The sequence below is a fragment of the Austrofundulus limnaeus genome, unplaced genomic scaffold (genome assembly GCF_001266775.1).
Source record: "Austrofundulus limnaeus strain Quisiro unplaced genomic scaffold, Austrofundulus_limnaeus-1.0 Scaffold23, whole genome shotgun sequence".
Classification (NCBI taxonomy): domain Eukaryota; kingdom Metazoa; phylum Chordata; class Actinopteri; order Cyprinodontiformes; family Rivulidae; genus Austrofundulus; species Austrofundulus limnaeus.
Genome location: NW_013952425.1, coordinates 1,337,570 through 1,354,369, shown reverse-complemented (window position 1 = coordinate 1,354,369; position 16,800 = coordinate 1,337,570). Strand labels below are relative to the sequence as shown.

Sequence of the window (16,800 nt, the reverse complement as noted above, 5' to 3'; positions counted from 1 at the left end):
ACATTGGTGAATGCCACAAATTCTCCTAAATCACTCGTACGCACAACTTAAGAACAAATCTGTGCGTACGAACGGTTCTTGCATGAGGCCCATTGTGCTTATTTTAGGTTAATCTTTGATAATTGTAGCTTTTTTACTCCCTTTCAGCCAACTTTCTGCTCTTTTAGCTGTTCTAATTTAACTTTGTGTGCTTCTATCAACTTCTTTCTGATAATCTAAGATTTTCTGCTTCTTTCAGCTGCAGTTTAAATTACTTTGAGCTATTTTCAGCTGGTATTAGTATTTTTCAGCTAAATTCACCTTTTTGTGATATTTTGGATACTTTTTCAGCTGCTTTTTTATTAAATGTGCTCTTTCTCCATCTTTGTACTAGATTCAGTTTTTTCAGCAATTTGTAGCTACTCTGCTAAATTCAGGTTATTTGGATATCTTACAACAAATGGAAMATGTTCATAAATTATTTTTCTGCAAAAATCTTCAGCATTTACAGTCACTGGATTTATTTTTTCAGAAAATGCAAATTCTTTAGTGAATATTTGGAAAACAAAATGTACCTACTGAAGTGTTTGACACTCACATTTGACTGCAGAATGAAAATCAATATAAATGCAGTTTAAGTTTGAAGGAAGCAAACCCACCTCCAGTCTTAGCAATGATTTGCAGGTCTGCAGAAAGAGGTCCGTCTCCTACAGAGGTGAAGGCCAACACTTTAATGTAGTAGGTCTTATTTGGAATGAGTCCCTGGATGGTGGCAAAATTCGAGCCCTGAACCATCTGCTTCTCCCAGAGGTTGACATGCTGGGTGGGATCCATGGTGTAGTACACTCTGTAGCCCATGATCTGCCCGTTAGGCTCCTCTGGTTCATCCCACTGAATGACAGCTGTGGTGGCGCTCATCATGTGACCTCGGACCTGCCTCGGCGCCGTGCTGGGAGCCTGCTCTGCTGTTTTGGCCTCGATGCTCTCGCTGGGCGGCCCCCGGCCAATGTTGTTTACTGCCACTACCCGGAACTCGTAGTCAGAGTAAGGGCTGAGACCGCCCACGCTGTACCGAGTGGTGGCCACGCCATCGATCTCCTTGTACAAGTCCTCGGAGTACTTGGACTTGTGCTGGATGATGTAGTAGGACACTGGTTCAGGATTGCCCGAGTCCCAAGTCAAAGTAATGCTAGTGGCTGTACGCTCGGTCACTATGGGGATGCCAGGAGCCTTGGGTAGTGCTGAAATGACAAATATTACATACATCTAAGGTAAGTATGGTAAACATAAAGTTATCTGTCCTTTATCTTAGAAGAGAGCTTCAGCTCTGTGTAAAAGTTTGAAAACACTCCTCTTTTCTTTTATATATTGTTTTGCGGTCTTTTAAAGTGTTTTTTTTTTCAGTATTTCTTTCAGTTTTAGTGCCTTTTTTTCTCATTTTCCACCTAATCCTTGCTATGACTGTATATTGTGGCATTTGTAATGGGGCTCTTCTTAACTAAAACTGAAACAGGTTAGTGTTTCAGCTGCTCAGTTTTTGCAAGCTGAACTCACATGCAAATCCTTCTCCTTCCCTTTGAGGGTTATTAAAAAGCAGCCAAAGTCTAAAGAAAATATTTGGAAAAAGCTATAGAGAGCCTGAAGATCTGTTGATCAAAAACACTTTAAAAGATTCGGATCTGATGCCTCGGAAACAAAATAGAAAGAAATGAGGTATGACTAAAGACTTTTGCACAGCACCGTAGATGCATGTATTCGCCACCCTTAGCATTAACCAGGGCTTCTGCTGCTGTTGTTGTTGTTAATCTTAGATTCCTCTTTATCACTTTAATAATTAAAGAGGTAAATTTATTGCTTTAATTCCCCACATCGCAGCACACGGCAGGAGATATCAGGGCAATAGATTGTATTTATATGTCATCTGAAGTAGGCTACTGGGGGAGCTCCTGCCACACTGTTATATTGTGACTAATAYCAGTATGTTATGTCTGAGAAAAACAAAGCTGAGAGTGTGTGTTTGTGTGCACCAAAGTCGATCCCTTGCGTGCACGTAAACATAGCAGCACCAATCTGGGATATATCTCTGGTACACTGCAAAGTAGATATGATTACTCTCAGATAAGTACCGTTTCTACAGAAGACGTCGAACACCAGGGTAGTTTTGTACCTCAGTGCCCCCTCCTTCCTACATCCTGCAAACGGTGAGCTTGTGGCTTTGCAGTTCTCCGACTGAGAGATAAGCTCTTCACTACATCCTCAATCTGACATCAAATGAACTGATTCTRGTGCCGGGGTTTGTCTAAAGCTTTAAAGATTCTTTTATAAATGKTTTTTTGTAGTAGTGAGAATAAGTGTCTTTGAGGTGCTAGTGTATAGTTTTTTTTATTTTTTTTATTTTTTATAACAACCAAACTATTTGGGCCCCTCCTACATGCAGAATTTAAATATTTAAAGGGGGGTATAATTTATTTTCCAGGCACACAGTTCAATTCTATACCTCAGTCAAGTAACCATGTTACCATCACTTGTTATGAAAATGATGTATWTATCAAAAATAAATTTGACTTCACATCATAGCCTATCTAAACGTGCTGAAATTTCTCTCCATCAATTTAAGAACCTTCTGCCGTTTCTGACAATCCCACTTCAGCTCATCTTCACAACRGTGATTCATGCTGTTTACAACCTTTCGTAGGARCATTGTATTTTGTTGTAAAAAAGAAGCAACATTGTATGGGTTTTGGAAAATGGCAACTCAGCATAAAGTTGAAACTTACTCAAACGTCAGACCCAGAGAGTATGTTTTATGAAGAACCAGAACGAGTACAGAAGCTCCTACAAGATGTTTCAGCTTGGTAATATATCCCCCAGTCATCTTCTCATACATATACATCAATATTAAGCTACTTTTGTGAAGAAACTATAAATAAAGAAGATGAAGCCATGTTTTTTTTTGATAGTATTACAAGCTCAGCAGATGTGCAGTTCCACCAGGTCTTTGCTAATCGTTGCTGCAATTAAAGAAAAGTGCTGCACATGTTGAAGTCCACATCTGACTTGGAAAACTCTAAACRTGCAGTCATTAATTATAATTAAAACCAGAACATTAATAAGTACCTTTGACTGTTATCTGGGCTACAGCCTCGATCACGCCAAGGGTTGACATGGCCACACATGTGTAATTGGCTGACTGCCGGACATCTGTCAGCTCCAAGACGTTTCGTCCGATGGGCATGTCGTCCTCCGGAGTCAGGTCCTCAGCACCCAGCATCCATTTGACATAAGGCATGGGAGAGCCTACTGCCACACATGTAATATTTACACTGCCTCCTGGCATTATCTCATTGTCTGTAGGTGGAATGGAGAATCGTGGTGGAACCCGACGCACTGAAAATTAATTGACAAAATACAGAGTGAAATACAAGCAAGGAACAGAACYTAACAGGGGAAATCAGTCTGAGTTCTGCAAAACTGTTAAAAAGAARAAAAAAAAACATGTACGTATATGCCCAGACACAAATGAGAACAATGACTGTAGCATAACGAGATTGTTTCCTTTATAGAAAAAAAAAAACATTTAAAGCACATTCCATCCAAGACAAAGATATGGTGATGAATGAGTTAACAACATGAGCACCATGCACAGAATATGACATCAGATAGATGTATTGAACTGCACAAAGTGCTGGAGAGTCAAAAGCACTTCACAGTTGTATGCAGAGAAACAACTTTCAGGCTGCACACCTCCAGCTGATATGAACTGATGTGCCACATCTCACAGACAGATAAAACACTTGAGTTGAACACATAACAAAGAGGGATTGCGTTTTTCTGTGCTTTTTTTTTCAGGCTCAATCCAAATAGAAACCAGGGCTGTCAAATGTGATGCATTTATACTTTGGAAAAGATTACCAATGATTGCAGTCACAAGTGGAAAATAATCGTCAAATGTTCTCTCGATGCAAAGCAAACCTACTGTAAAATGTACAAAATATGAYAAAATAAAAACCTTGGTTTTTGCTAAACTACTTTTAGGAATTATTTCAGGACTAGACATGAGATCCTTTTGGGTAAAAAAAAAACACACTTTTAGTCCTGTTTTCCCAACAGATTMAACTCTTTCATGACATTCCTTTTTTTGTATCCGTGCTTTATAATCTAAGTAAATAAAGTGGTATATTTTAATTTGTTTACTTTATTCCTATGAAGCCATGGAAATTTGGCCCATTTTCACTATCAAAAGCACCTGTTTAGCACCACATTACTCCAAGTGTGGTCGGACACACCGGATCAGTAAAGCCAAGCTTAATAGTTCTGAAAGACATGTTTTAAAAGTCACATTTGAAATAMTTCGTGACTTTCTTCAGACAGATATTAATAACTTTGCAGCCTTTATTAGCATGCATTTTAAACCTAAACAATGCTTCTAAAACCACTGTTAAGGAATGCATATCATCTGACAGCTCCAGTGGAAACATTTTTTTAATAAATATTTATTTGTCAATAGGAAATGCAAACTAAAGCTTAAATAAAATCAAACTTCGCAGTTCTTTTAAATGTACATTATCGACGCAAGCATGAGTTCAGGGTATTTTGTCAGCGGATAAGAGTCAATCATGCATAAAAGAATAATATGTGACTTTGAGAGAAAACTGTGAAAGAGGGGGTGGGGTCAGATGAAAAAAAAACAGGAAGAAGCTAACACTAGCTGTCTCAGGCTAACATAAGCAAATGCTAACTGTATAAGACTAACAAAAGCATATTGGAATTTCAAGCTTGCAAGCTAGTCTTTGAAGCAAAATTTAAATATAAAAAAACAAAGATAAATGTTTTATTGTTTGTGTTTTGTAGGGTTTGTCAAAAAATGACTGGCTACAAAGACAGTAACAACCCATTGTTATACAACATGGTTTCTAATGTAGTCAGTGTTACTGCTGGGTTAAAGCACTAAATCTAGAAATATTGGACAAACAAAAAATAAACTACCTATCACCAATTATTTCACCCTCCTTTAAAACCTTTTATAGTCTGTAATTTGAAAGTGTTTTTCAAGTGGCGGTGCTGACTTCTCCTCTAACAAAAGCATGTGCTTCCTCCTGCTAACTCACAAARCTCATTCTGTTGAGCAGGCTGCTGCTCTCAAGAGAGGAAATCTAAGGGAACTGCTTGCATTATTAAATACACCGTTTCTCTCACTCAATATTTAATTAATATCCAATTGGATCACGCTCCCCACAGACATAATATTATCCTGCTCATTTAAATATCATTACGTTTGTCAAGACTTGCAGATAAGACTCTAAATGCATCATTCTTTCATGACTTCGAGTAGTAGCATCCTCATCAAAGGAAATACGTAATCTCTGCGGGCGAGGTTGCTTTTGCAGCTTGACTCCTGGCTTTAGTGCCAATTACAACAAAGGAAAGATCTTTGCGAAACACAATTTTAAAATGAGATGAAACAAGCACCACAAGGATAATGTTACAGTAGTGATGCCTAAATATTTGAATGCAATGAATCCAAAAATGCTGTTTCTGTTTTCTTTTTAGTCTTCTTTCCCTGCTTGCATAATTTCCTGCAATGGGGGGAAAAACAAGCAGGAACACTGACAGGGTAAAGGGTTGAAAAAAATGCATGGCTTGGTCAAACAATAACAGTGGGACCATGCAAATAGAACGTCAGGCAGATGCAAATAACACCCCCACCACCCAACCTTGAAGATGCAAACATGCACCATCTGTAGGTCAAACAGTCAAGCATTCAGATAAAGATCAGGGCCTGCCTAAATAAACAGACTCAATGTGCAACAATGGAGAACATGATATGAATAAAAGCAAAGCAATAATTTAAAATAACAGATTTGTTTCAATGTTTCGGTGACTTCAAGGTGTAATTTTTATTGACTTATAAACAGTTGAGCCTAACATTATATACAATACATACATTTTAAAATTTGTGTTGTGTGATCAAAAAGGAAAACACACCAACCTTCTCGTAGCTCTGAAGGATGTAGGGATTGTTGCACAACAAAATCAAATAAGGAGAGGAGAAAAACAAGGGAAACACAGAGAGTAAAAAGGCCGTTTTTTAGGTGTTTGAATGCTACGCAAACAATCTAAAGAACCTTTAGATCCTGAGGTGCAGGGTGCCCCCTGCTCCCTATTATAAAGCATCTTGTCAAACTATCCTGTAATAACTTTTAGCCAAATTATGTCCAAGCCTTGAGGTCAGCTTATGATAATCTGTGTGCTTTTTGATGGCTATGTTTCAAATTCTGTGTTAGGAACTGGTTGGTAAAGGGATTCAAAATTTCAATGAAAAGTTGTATAAAATACAGTATCATTAAAAGAAAGAAACAGAAAGTGCAGTTACACCAAAGCAAAAGATAATTTAACTTGGGGAAAAAATCTACTGTAAAATTGCACTATTATATAAAGTTTATCATTGCAACCAAAGGCTGTTGTCAGTTTGTTTTTACAGGCAAATTTAAGTGAAGTCCAAAATTTTATAATATAATCAAATAATTGCGTTGCACTTCAATTTGTTTTAACAATACCATTATCAGTAACAAAGGCAATGAGATTAAAGTTGTCGTAATGTATATCCAAGGGGAGAAAAAGGAGTAAGATTGGGGTCTGATGGAGGAGGGCTGTCCACCATTTACCACCTCCAGCAGTCAGGTTTTAAAAGCAATTAGTAGATAAACACAGCAAGCAGTCTCGTCACTGGTGTTAGACTCGGGATAATTAACGGAAAAGACCAGAAACACATCACAGAGCAGATACTGTTGGTTCAAACCAGTGCAGGTAAGTCAAGTGCGAGGGGCAGAAGAAGAACCCTTAATAAATCATACTTACAATGGTCTCTCAGGACACGGCCCCTGTAGAAACTATTTATTGATCTAACAATCCTCAAATTTTAAAGAGCATTTTATAGCAGTGTTTGACTGAAGCACACTGGTGATGTTGATACAAGCACTTCCTACCTCTGACATATAGATTTGCTGGGGCAGAATAGCGGGTTCCATCGCTGTTGGTCGCCACACATTCATACTTCCCCTGATCAGACTCTTCACTTTGCTCAATTTGGAGGGCTCCTAGTTGGGAATAACAAATGGGAGTAACAGAAGGTGTGTGGTTAAAGTAATACCATTAGCATCAAGATCTCAAGTAAAAATAAAAGCACAACAAGCTGATTCAACCTGACCGAAACCAATATTAGCCTTCATTTATTTTTATTTTTGCATTGTCCTTTTACTGTCCTTTTTCATTGATATTTAATTATAGAAACACTACAGTTTAGACAATTTAGACACAGCTTGATTAAATGCTTAAGCTGCTTAGGTTAAGATACAATAGATTGTACGTTCCTTTTTCAGATTAAAAAAGCTGAAACTGATAATTATGCAAGATATTTTAATACATAGCTAAATTACAAAGGAATGAAAAAGGAAAACAGTAAAACAAATCCAAATTAAATACTGAACAGCAAATTCACCATATTGATAACCTCTTTTGAGGAAAAAAAATACAACCAGAAAGACACTCATCCTATCGCCAATGATAACAAAATGTCATAGTTTTACTTTGAAAAGGGACAAGCCCATCAATATACAACATATCACTAGACTGGTCAATATGGGGATGAGTGATACTGCTTTAGGGAAACATGGATCAAACAAAAGAGGTTTACAGTATAAAAAAGCAGTGTAACAAGGGAGGACAATTAAAAAATAATTTAGGTATGACTTTAGCATATTCAATCACAGATCAGTTGTAATATTCAGCCTACATGATAATTTTGAACTTCACTGCAGTGAAGTGGTTTAAAAAAATGCAGCGTATACAAAAAAAAAAAAAAGAAAAATGCTGCTTAGATATCTAGAAAAAACGGAATTGAAATATCACGTAAGGCAAAATCAACATTTAACCCTCTGACAAAAGTTTTGACATGCAAATCTTGGCAAGAAATGTATGTCGACACAACTTACAACCTTCTGACAACCCTTAGCTGAAAAATAAAATGCAATTGTATTAGAAGACAAAATTCAAAATATGGCCTGAGCCAACAAGAAAGTAACCAACCACTGCTTTAGCTTGTGAAAGCTACAAAAGACACCCATAAAAATCCACCAATGGGATCAGCAGTGTGGTGTCACATGACCCAGAGAAAAAAATGCATCAACAATTCTCCAGCTCCATGTCACATGGCAAAAATGAGCCAATCAGGTCCTCGCCAGACTCTACTGTTTGCCTTCCCAAACCCTGAAGAAAAAAATAAAAAATGTCAAAAAGTAAAATAGTTCCCAAACCCAAGAAAAGTAAGAAAAATAGGTGAAAGAGGTACAAAAAGCACCGTAAGAAACTTTATCAAAAAAGTGGTTGTTTGGGCTTTTTTGTAGAGGTACAGGAGAGGAAAGCAAATAGAAGAAATGGGAAAAAAAAGTAGTTTGCAAAGATAGAAAGAACTCTTTATGAGAAAAAAGCAGAAGAGAGACAATGTCRTCTTCAGCATGTCTGCGTGATTCCACAGCATCGGCGCATATTTTTAGTGCTGAACAAGAACAGCTAAGGGGGGAAAAATGCTTGGTTGTTTTAGTTGGACAAGAAGAGGGACACATGGTTCGCTATGGCCAAAAAGAAAACAAAAATGAACGTTAAAGTATCGTCTAAAAAAAGAATTGTCATTGTATATGCTTATTTGAGGCCAAGGCAAGCATATCACAACTGAGCTAAATGGGCTCTCAAAACAAGAATACAAAGGAGTAAATAAGGCATAGACGACATGATGAAATACAATATTAGTCAACAAAACAAGACAAATAAGAAGGATGGTCCATACGAACGTAATGGGATTTGGTCTTTGTAAACGGGACAAAAATGGAGGTGATTCTGGTGAACAAATGGATTGACAGCAAGAATGAACTTGTATTATTTTCATTCTGTGAACGTCAGTTCAGCACTCTTACCTCTTATTGGTGTACCACCTGGGTGGATAATATGAATGCAAATAAGATTAGAAAGAAGAAGCATTAGTACGAGTAGGTAGAGGCTGGGGGCTTTGGAAGAAGAATCAAATTAGATTTAACAGGGTATGTAAATAAAGATACTACAGGAAAGAGAGAAGAGAAATAGAGAACTTTCTTCTGGCAAATAAAGACAGGATTCATCATAGAAAAAACTTCATAGGTCAGAGAGAAGAACTTGTACATTGATGTACCACAGGGTGAGGGGAGGTGCCGTTTTTGGATGTGGCAATGGCTTCTGAAGACCATCTACTGAAGGAAAAGACTTTCAGGACTTTTTAATTTGAGAGCAGAGCTGAACACCTCCCTAAAGCTTGAACTTTTCATACCTAAGGTGCTGGTGTTATAGAATTAAGTGAGTGAGGAACAAACATGTGAGGACAGATTATTACTCAGGTCAGTGTACAAAATAATAGTTGGCTGAAGCTTTAATGTTAAAATCGTGATAATCTAGCTGGCAGTGTTAAGACACTTGAACACTGTGGGGGTGAGGGGAACAGTGTGTGTTTTTCTAACCCTGAAACTAAGCTATCTGTTAGTAAAATGCATGCCATGCATTTTAATAGTTGTTGGAACATGGAAATTAGTGGGGGTGATGTGTGCTTCAGAGCTAAGCACTTACCAAAGGATTCTGTAGATTTAAAAATATAGAGAGAAGAAAGACAGCATAAGAATTTGATTATATTCTTTAGGTGAGTTTAGTTAACAAAGGTTTCGTTAATGCTTTAGCAACTGTACGTGAATCAAAGTCGCACGTTAGAAAATTAAGGTTAATTTGAAACAATTTTACTGAAAACAAGTCAGCAAGGAAGTGAGGGTAAACATGATGACTCAACAAAGAACAGCTGTGAAATCTGTGAAGACAGGTGGTCAAAAAGACAAGACTTCAACTTTAAAAGGATGCTGCAAGTCTTTTGAAGTTGGGCTTTCTGGAAAGTGTTTGAACAATTAATTTTAGTAGTTAGCTCTTTAAATAGCCTCATTTTGGGAAAAAAGAAAAATCACATTTTGACCAGATTTCCAAGCTAATAGCTAGTCAAAGTGGGGCCAAGACCAAAGTGCATTGCTGCCTTCTTACAACTTCAGTCTCAAAAGTTTTATAGTAGCTCATGCATACACCTTTGTTGGTATTTTTGCTTTAACGCTTATTTGTTAAACAAGCAAATCAAAGACTGACAGTTGGGAGATTTATTTGAACATTCATAATAACTTCTTATGGTTTGGACAGTCCTGAAGTTTGGATCTCTGTCTGAGTAGCAACAACACTCAGATTTCTAAATATAAGTATCAAACTGTGCCCAAAGCGAGCAGAGGTGGGCAACTAAATTATGTACGGTCTAGAATACAGTTTCATAAGCTGCATATGTAAATAAGCTCTGATTTTCAAAAAATAGTCTGTGTAAAACACAGCCGCTTGATCACAAACACTCAGATTTCAACAGATAATTTGCCAATTTTCCTGTAATTTTCTAGAAATTTAGTTACCACCTAGTCACAGCCCAGTGAGAAACTTGCTTTTGTTATCTCCAAGGCTGTAATCAACCACAGTTAACACAACTTTGCACATAATTTGTCTTCACAAACAGACATGTTTGATAACATTAGACAGTCAGACTGCAAACAAGGTGCATTTGGAACACGATGGCCTTCACCAACCATAACACTAATGATCATATCAGTTTCATTACTGAGTTTTGGCCCTTCATAAAYTTTAACGCCACCATCAGCTTAACATTACATGGTTATATTGGTAGAAACATTTTATATAAATAAGCAATGCAAAATTGTTGCAAACTAAAAGGTCTATAAAATAGTGCTCACATGAAACACTATGGATTGGGATTAAATTTGTTTTTAGACAGAAGCAATCCACTTTGGTGTTTGCGCCATTCATACTAGCCATTAGCTCATCAGTCTAATAAATTATACACAATTTCTTCAATCCGAGGTCATTAAATGAGTGAACATTGGTAATATATTGATTGTTCATAACCTTTTCAGAAAACCCTTCTCAAAAAGACCCTAATTATTAATTAAAACATCTGCATTGCCATTTTGATTTAACTGGCAAAAAATGCTGCTAGCAATGATAGCATTTTTAGAAAATATATATTTAAACGCTAACATAATGAAATAAAGTAAATATTTTGGGTGCAGCGGAACTTAATAGGGTGTGTGACACTGACAGGAAAATAAAAACAAAGCTGTTATCTAAAAAAAATATTAAAGAGGGGCTGTAAATTTAAAAAAGAAGCAATAAGGGAAGCTTTACTGTGGCTATTAAAGGGACATATTTAAATTATTTTTCTTTAACCTAAAATAAATTCCTGAACAAAGGAATTTTCTATTTAAGGACTGTTTAAAAACGGGAAAAATGTTCTTTTTTCCATTTTAAATAATATGGATTTTCAATGAAACCAAAATGTTGAATATTAATACATAAAAAAGACAAATGGAGAAAATGGTTCTAAAAACATACTGCACCAATGCAGTAGGAAGTAAACCAAAAAAAAAAAAACAGCAAAATAATTAATTATAAGAAGTCATAGCAGTGAGCAATGAGGGCAGAAGTTAGGGCAGAAGCCAGCAAAAACAGGAGGGAAACAATTCCAATAGCCCATGACAACACTGGAAGACAAAGGGAGACACAGACAGACAGCTGGGGCGTACAGAGAGTAGAGGACAGGAAACAGTAGAAACAATGCCATTACCTATAAAATTAAAAGCCAAAAAAAGTTAAATCATGGCAGGAAGAAGAGGGTGAAAGAAAAGAATGTGGGAAGCAGATCAAGTTGAAGAAAACAAGAAAGAAGACTCCCTGCTTAGTAACTGAGTTTTCAGCAGCGGAAAAACCTACCTGATCTGAGCTGTTTAATGCGTCCGTTGTTGTTGGTGGTGTTGACGGGGAGGAAGTCTTTGAACCAGGCAATGTCTGGGTCAGGGTTGCCGCTGGCGGCGCAGAGCATGGTGGAGGTGCGTGTTCGCTCCACCACTTTCAACTGTGGGCCCATGTCTATAGTGGGGAAACCAGGGGGCAGCTGGTCCTCTGCAAACAGGTCAGAGACACGGTGGCAGATGTCAGAGTGTGAATGTTTGTGGTTCTAATTAAATCTTGTGCTGTTCAATGGAACAATCAGCCAAACAAGAGACTCTGGAGCAACAGAAACAATTATCTACAAATGATTTTAGGTAAAAGCAGGCAAATGAAAATTACCAACCTTATTTTAATGTATTGTGTGATTAATTGATTTATCACTTATCACAACAGGCCTACAATAGATGATCTTCATATCTTTAGCTGCATGTTTGCCCTCAGTATGCTGTTATTGAGGAAATAAGAATGCAGACTATGATTAAAGAAGGCTACATCTTCCARCTATCCAGAAGGTTATGAAGGAGAGCAAAAACCAGTAACCATGACTTTCACAACAAAAAGGAGAGTAATGCTTTTGTGGCTRCATTGTGACAGCTGAGCAGACTTGTAAATTCCCACGTTTGTGGGTTGGTGCACCAACGACTTTTGAAACTTTAATGTGAGACACTCAGGTCAATAACATGTTTTCTGAGCGCAGCACCTATTCAGCAGAAATTAGCATATYCACCTAGGCGTCGTGTTACGTTTGGAAGCTTGAGCCAATAAATAAAAACCTGAYGACTGCATTAAAATCGGACCTAGGAAATAATGCTGATTGGACTGGGTTTTCTCAAGAGACAAATGATACCTGAAGGTTCCTCTTTTTAAATTATCTCAAGTGTAAAYGGGCCTCAAGTAACAAACAGTTATAAGTGATTTGCAAAGAGAATAAAAAAAGTGTTTAAATGTATTTTACAGAATGTCAAAATCTTTCACTAGTGATGGAAAGAAAGCAGTGAGGCTCCACATCCATTCAGAAGAGGKAGAGTTTTGATGTTCTTTGATGATGGCAGGTGGTGCGGCTGTGTTGTCTAAGCTGTCTTGTTTCCACCTGCGTCTCTGATTTTCCTACTGAACAAGGGKGGGGATGGCGGGGGTGGATGTGTCTATGTCTCGCTGCCATTTAAGATGTGAAAGGAGATAACTCCTGGTGCCACTTTGCTCCAAACATGTTCTTTTTAGCAAAACCAAGAGAAAACCAAAGCCTTGAGCAGCTTTTTCTCATGAGAACGGTTTTTCAACTTGCAGCTGGAGAGGATCTCTGAAATGCTGCAGATTTAAATATTCTAAACACCATAAGAATCCCTGTTTGTGAAACGCCCGTCTCCTCTGCTGTTAGCCAAGTGTTAAMCTCCAAAACAAGCCCTACTTATTCTGACTGCCAACAAGGTTTTGCACACCTTTAAGTCTTCCTTTCCCCCTGCTGTGATATAACTAATTAATACCTTYGCTTGCTTTCGTCAACACCATTTTTTGGAAGGTATTTCTTCATTAAATTTTCATGAGTTGCCATCAGTTTGGAAACAGCTTTCAGATGCCATATATACTGCACACAGCAAAACGACAAACRTGGCCAAATTCCAACATTGCCATCGGGTATCTGGCAGAAGAAACCACCTTCAYGGATAAATCTTCCCTGAAATAAGACAGTATTACAAATAAGCGACTTTAGACTCAACAGCAAAAGTTTCCCGTTGCAACTCTGTGTCCCTGGTTGAACTGGGAGGGGAGATGGGAAGGTTTTGTTTGCYGAACATTTAAAGATGGCTTCTCTTTCAGCTTTTTAATTTGGCTCAATGAGTTTAAATAAAATAAACGGCATGAGCAACCTTTAAAGATGGTCATTTTCTTGGCAGTTATGCACATTTTAGAAATATAGGCTGTCTTGGCYTGTGCATTAGTATGTTACGTCATTGCCATTTGTTCAAAATGTACACTGTATACATCTTTATGCCTTTCAGTGTCCATTTAGTTGATGAGAAACGTTCTGGCTTTACTCTAGTTACACATTTGTATTTTCTGGCACTACATTTTGCTTGTTGGCGCCAAGTTGCAATTTATATACAAATGTACACACACACACACACACACACACACATATATATATATGTGTGTGTGTGTGTGTGTGTGTGTATGTATATATATATATACACCGTAGATTACTGAGCTAAATATTTTGACTAGACAAAAAACCATTTGAAACATGACATGTTTTGATTAGCCAATAGCGTGGATTCCCTGAAATAAAATCTGAATGTTTGTCTAAACTGTTACAGAGAGATTTTTAATGAAGAGGAGATTTTGATAATTAATAACTGCTTCACAGAACACCACAACAAAAAAATCCCCACTGTCTTATAAGTGTATTATAAAAGGCAACATGTTACCAACTATAAGCTTAATGTTTAAAACTGTACTGCTTGTTCAGACAGATAGAAAGGTGTGTGTTTCTGTACTGTTGGGGCATGTATGTTTGTGAATTAACTAGTTGCTCCTGCCCAACTCCCTTCAGCCTGTTCAAGGTCGAACAGACAATTAGTTCATTCCACAGTGAGTCCAAAGTACACCTGATCAAATGCAATAGCCAGAAGCAAGCCTATGAGTAGAAACGCATGGTGAGTATAATAACTGTGTGACAATCCATAAAAAGAAAACGAAAAAAAAAATAAAGGTCTGACATTTCTTGAAGGAATGCATCTCACTCACTGCCTTTCCTGACAGTTTTAAACTAAGATCTTACCATTTATTTTAACCAATTTTACCATCATTGTATTTTGAAAAATAACGGAGTTGAATCTGGTTTAAAAAAAAAACTTAAAAGTAATGTTATTGTGAATAACTCTCAGTATTGTCACATTAAGTTTCAGCTCAGTATGGGTAGAACTGACTGTGAAGTCCATTTTGCTGCTGCTCTATAAGCTCACTGAGAATCGCCACAAAGTCTCCACATCAGCAGTGTGCTAATCTGAAAATAATAATAATAATAAACTTTCTCACACACAGATCTTGTGTTTAACCCAAATCAGCAAGGACTTTGAAATTCTCACGCTGCCTTGCAGTTCTCAGCTGTAGCGTCATTTATTTCACTGTGAAATGAATTCAGACTGTGACAATAAATAAAAGGAGGGGAAATTGAACACATCTGGTGGCAGTGATTAAGAACTCCCATCAACAGAGCTGCTGCAGCTTTGTTCTTACAAGGCCTGAGTCTTAAATAAAATCAACCTAATTGCTGTTTAATCATGCATGTTGTATGTGGTGTTTTTTTGTTGTTTTGTTGAAACTTTGGTTACTGACAAAGCATTAAAAGCAACCAGTGAAATAAATAATCAAGTCAAGCGATTTAAATGTTTCCCCCATTGGCTAGGTTTTCATTTTGATTATTGAAACTAGTATTTCTTGAAAGAAAGGATATTGCCCACTGCATATCACATCAAAGTTTTGAACAAAGATTTTACATAATCTATTAGTTATTTTAAAACTGAGCTAATGGACTATTTAACCAAAAGACTGTTGGTACATTCTCATCATCATTTGGGTAAAACTAACMTGTCTCATGACAATCTAAGAAATAAAAACAACTTTCTCTCTGCACCTTAAAAATGGTACCACTCCTAATACCACCAAACCCACTCTCACTTACCTCTTCTGTTGTGGCCATATTGAAAATAAACATGTTTGTAGTGAATGCTAATCAAGAAAACGTTAAAATTGATGGGGGATAMTGGAAGTACAATAAGTCATGTATGATTCTGCTCATGTTTGATAAACTAATACAAAATAAAATCTTCAGAGGAAATTAATGACCATTTTTTGTTCTTTTTGGCATTGGGTTTGATGCTTTAGGGGTGACTACAACCTATAAAAATCCTCTATCCCTGTTAATACACTATTCRCTGCATATCTTCAACATACAGCCCAAAGATACTTTATACAATATTTGAATGACTTATTTGAAAAAGGGATTAATGAAAAAAATAAAAAAGTGTTTCAGGTACTTTTCCCATTTCCTCATTCTACCTCGCTGATGACTGCAATCTCAAGGACAGACTAAGACAAGGGCAGTTTCTGCTTTACAGACCTATACTGTCAATTCAACAATGGATCTACACACTAAATGAGATGGAAGGGAAAGAAATGCTGAAGTCACCTTCTAAAGAAGTGCTGAGCACTGGTGCTTGATATAAAAAGACTCCCAATGACAATTTGCACACATTAGCCACTGCCAGCCTATCAGGCCATATGAGCGTGCAGTGCCAAGCTCCGTGGACAGGTATAAAAAGGACATTGGCCTAAAAAGTACTTCAGTGAGCAGATTTTTCTAGAATACATAAGGCCGCTGGACAGAAACTCAGCCCATTAGCAGATTATATCTATTGATCACTCCCAGAAAATACGGGCATGAGTGAAATCACATTTTCTTTGTGTGACAACAGTGGCCATTGCAGTTACTGAAACGTTGTTTGAGTGCAGCAATAAATTCTGCACAATTTGTTGTCATAATGCAGCTGTCACCAACATCGGCAATCTGACTTTGCTCAAAGTAGAATTTGATTCTTGCTAGTTTTTAGGTGGATGTTTTGCAAGTTTCTCTCTGCAACCATTAAATAGGTAAAATCAAATGCATATTAAACAAAAAAATCATGCATATGGTTCAAACCAATATATTGGGATATTTGTTTGATTGCTGTAATAGTTTGTGCTTTAACAAAACAGAAWAATTCTTGTGATAATTTGAGACTTATTTTATTATCTAGGTTTCACCTATCTGCTTCACCATGTGCCTCCCTCAAGCTTCCAGACTGATTCACTGTAGTTTGATAGGTGTTTGACTAAATAGTGGCACAGAAACATTAGTTTACAAATGGATTAAAAGATAAC

At 37.1% G+C, this 16,800-nt stretch overlaps 1 protein-coding gene across 32 annotated transcripts in view; it reads right to left on the bottom strand.

The window, feature by feature from the left end:
• The window catches only part of LOC106514844 (protein tyrosine phosphatase receptor type D), a 469,094-nt gene that overhangs the window by 46,464 nt on the left and 405,830 nt on the right, over nt 1–16,800 (bottom strand). For 15 of the 32 annotated variants that reach the window (XM_014004324.1, XM_014004325.1, XM_014004326.1 and 12 more), the window contains 7 exons: nt 11,863–12,051; nt 9,628–9,636; nt 8,949–8,966; nt 6,966–7,076; nt 5,969–5,980; nt 3,097–3,366; nt 639–1,220 (listed from right to left, as the gene is read on the bottom strand). In XM_014004324.1, the coding sequence (XP_013859778.1) occupies nt 639–1,220; nt 3,097–3,366; nt 5,969–5,980; nt 6,966–7,076; nt 8,949–8,966; nt 9,628–9,636; nt 11,863–12,051 (1,191 nt within the window). The remainder of the gene's footprint in view (nt 1–638; nt 1,221–3,096; nt 3,367–5,968; nt 5,981–6,965; nt 7,077–8,948; nt 8,967–9,627; nt 9,637–11,862; nt 12,052–16,800) is intronic. The other 17 variants (XM_014004345.1, XM_014004329.1, XM_014004331.1 and 14 more) reach the window with 4 other exon arrangements.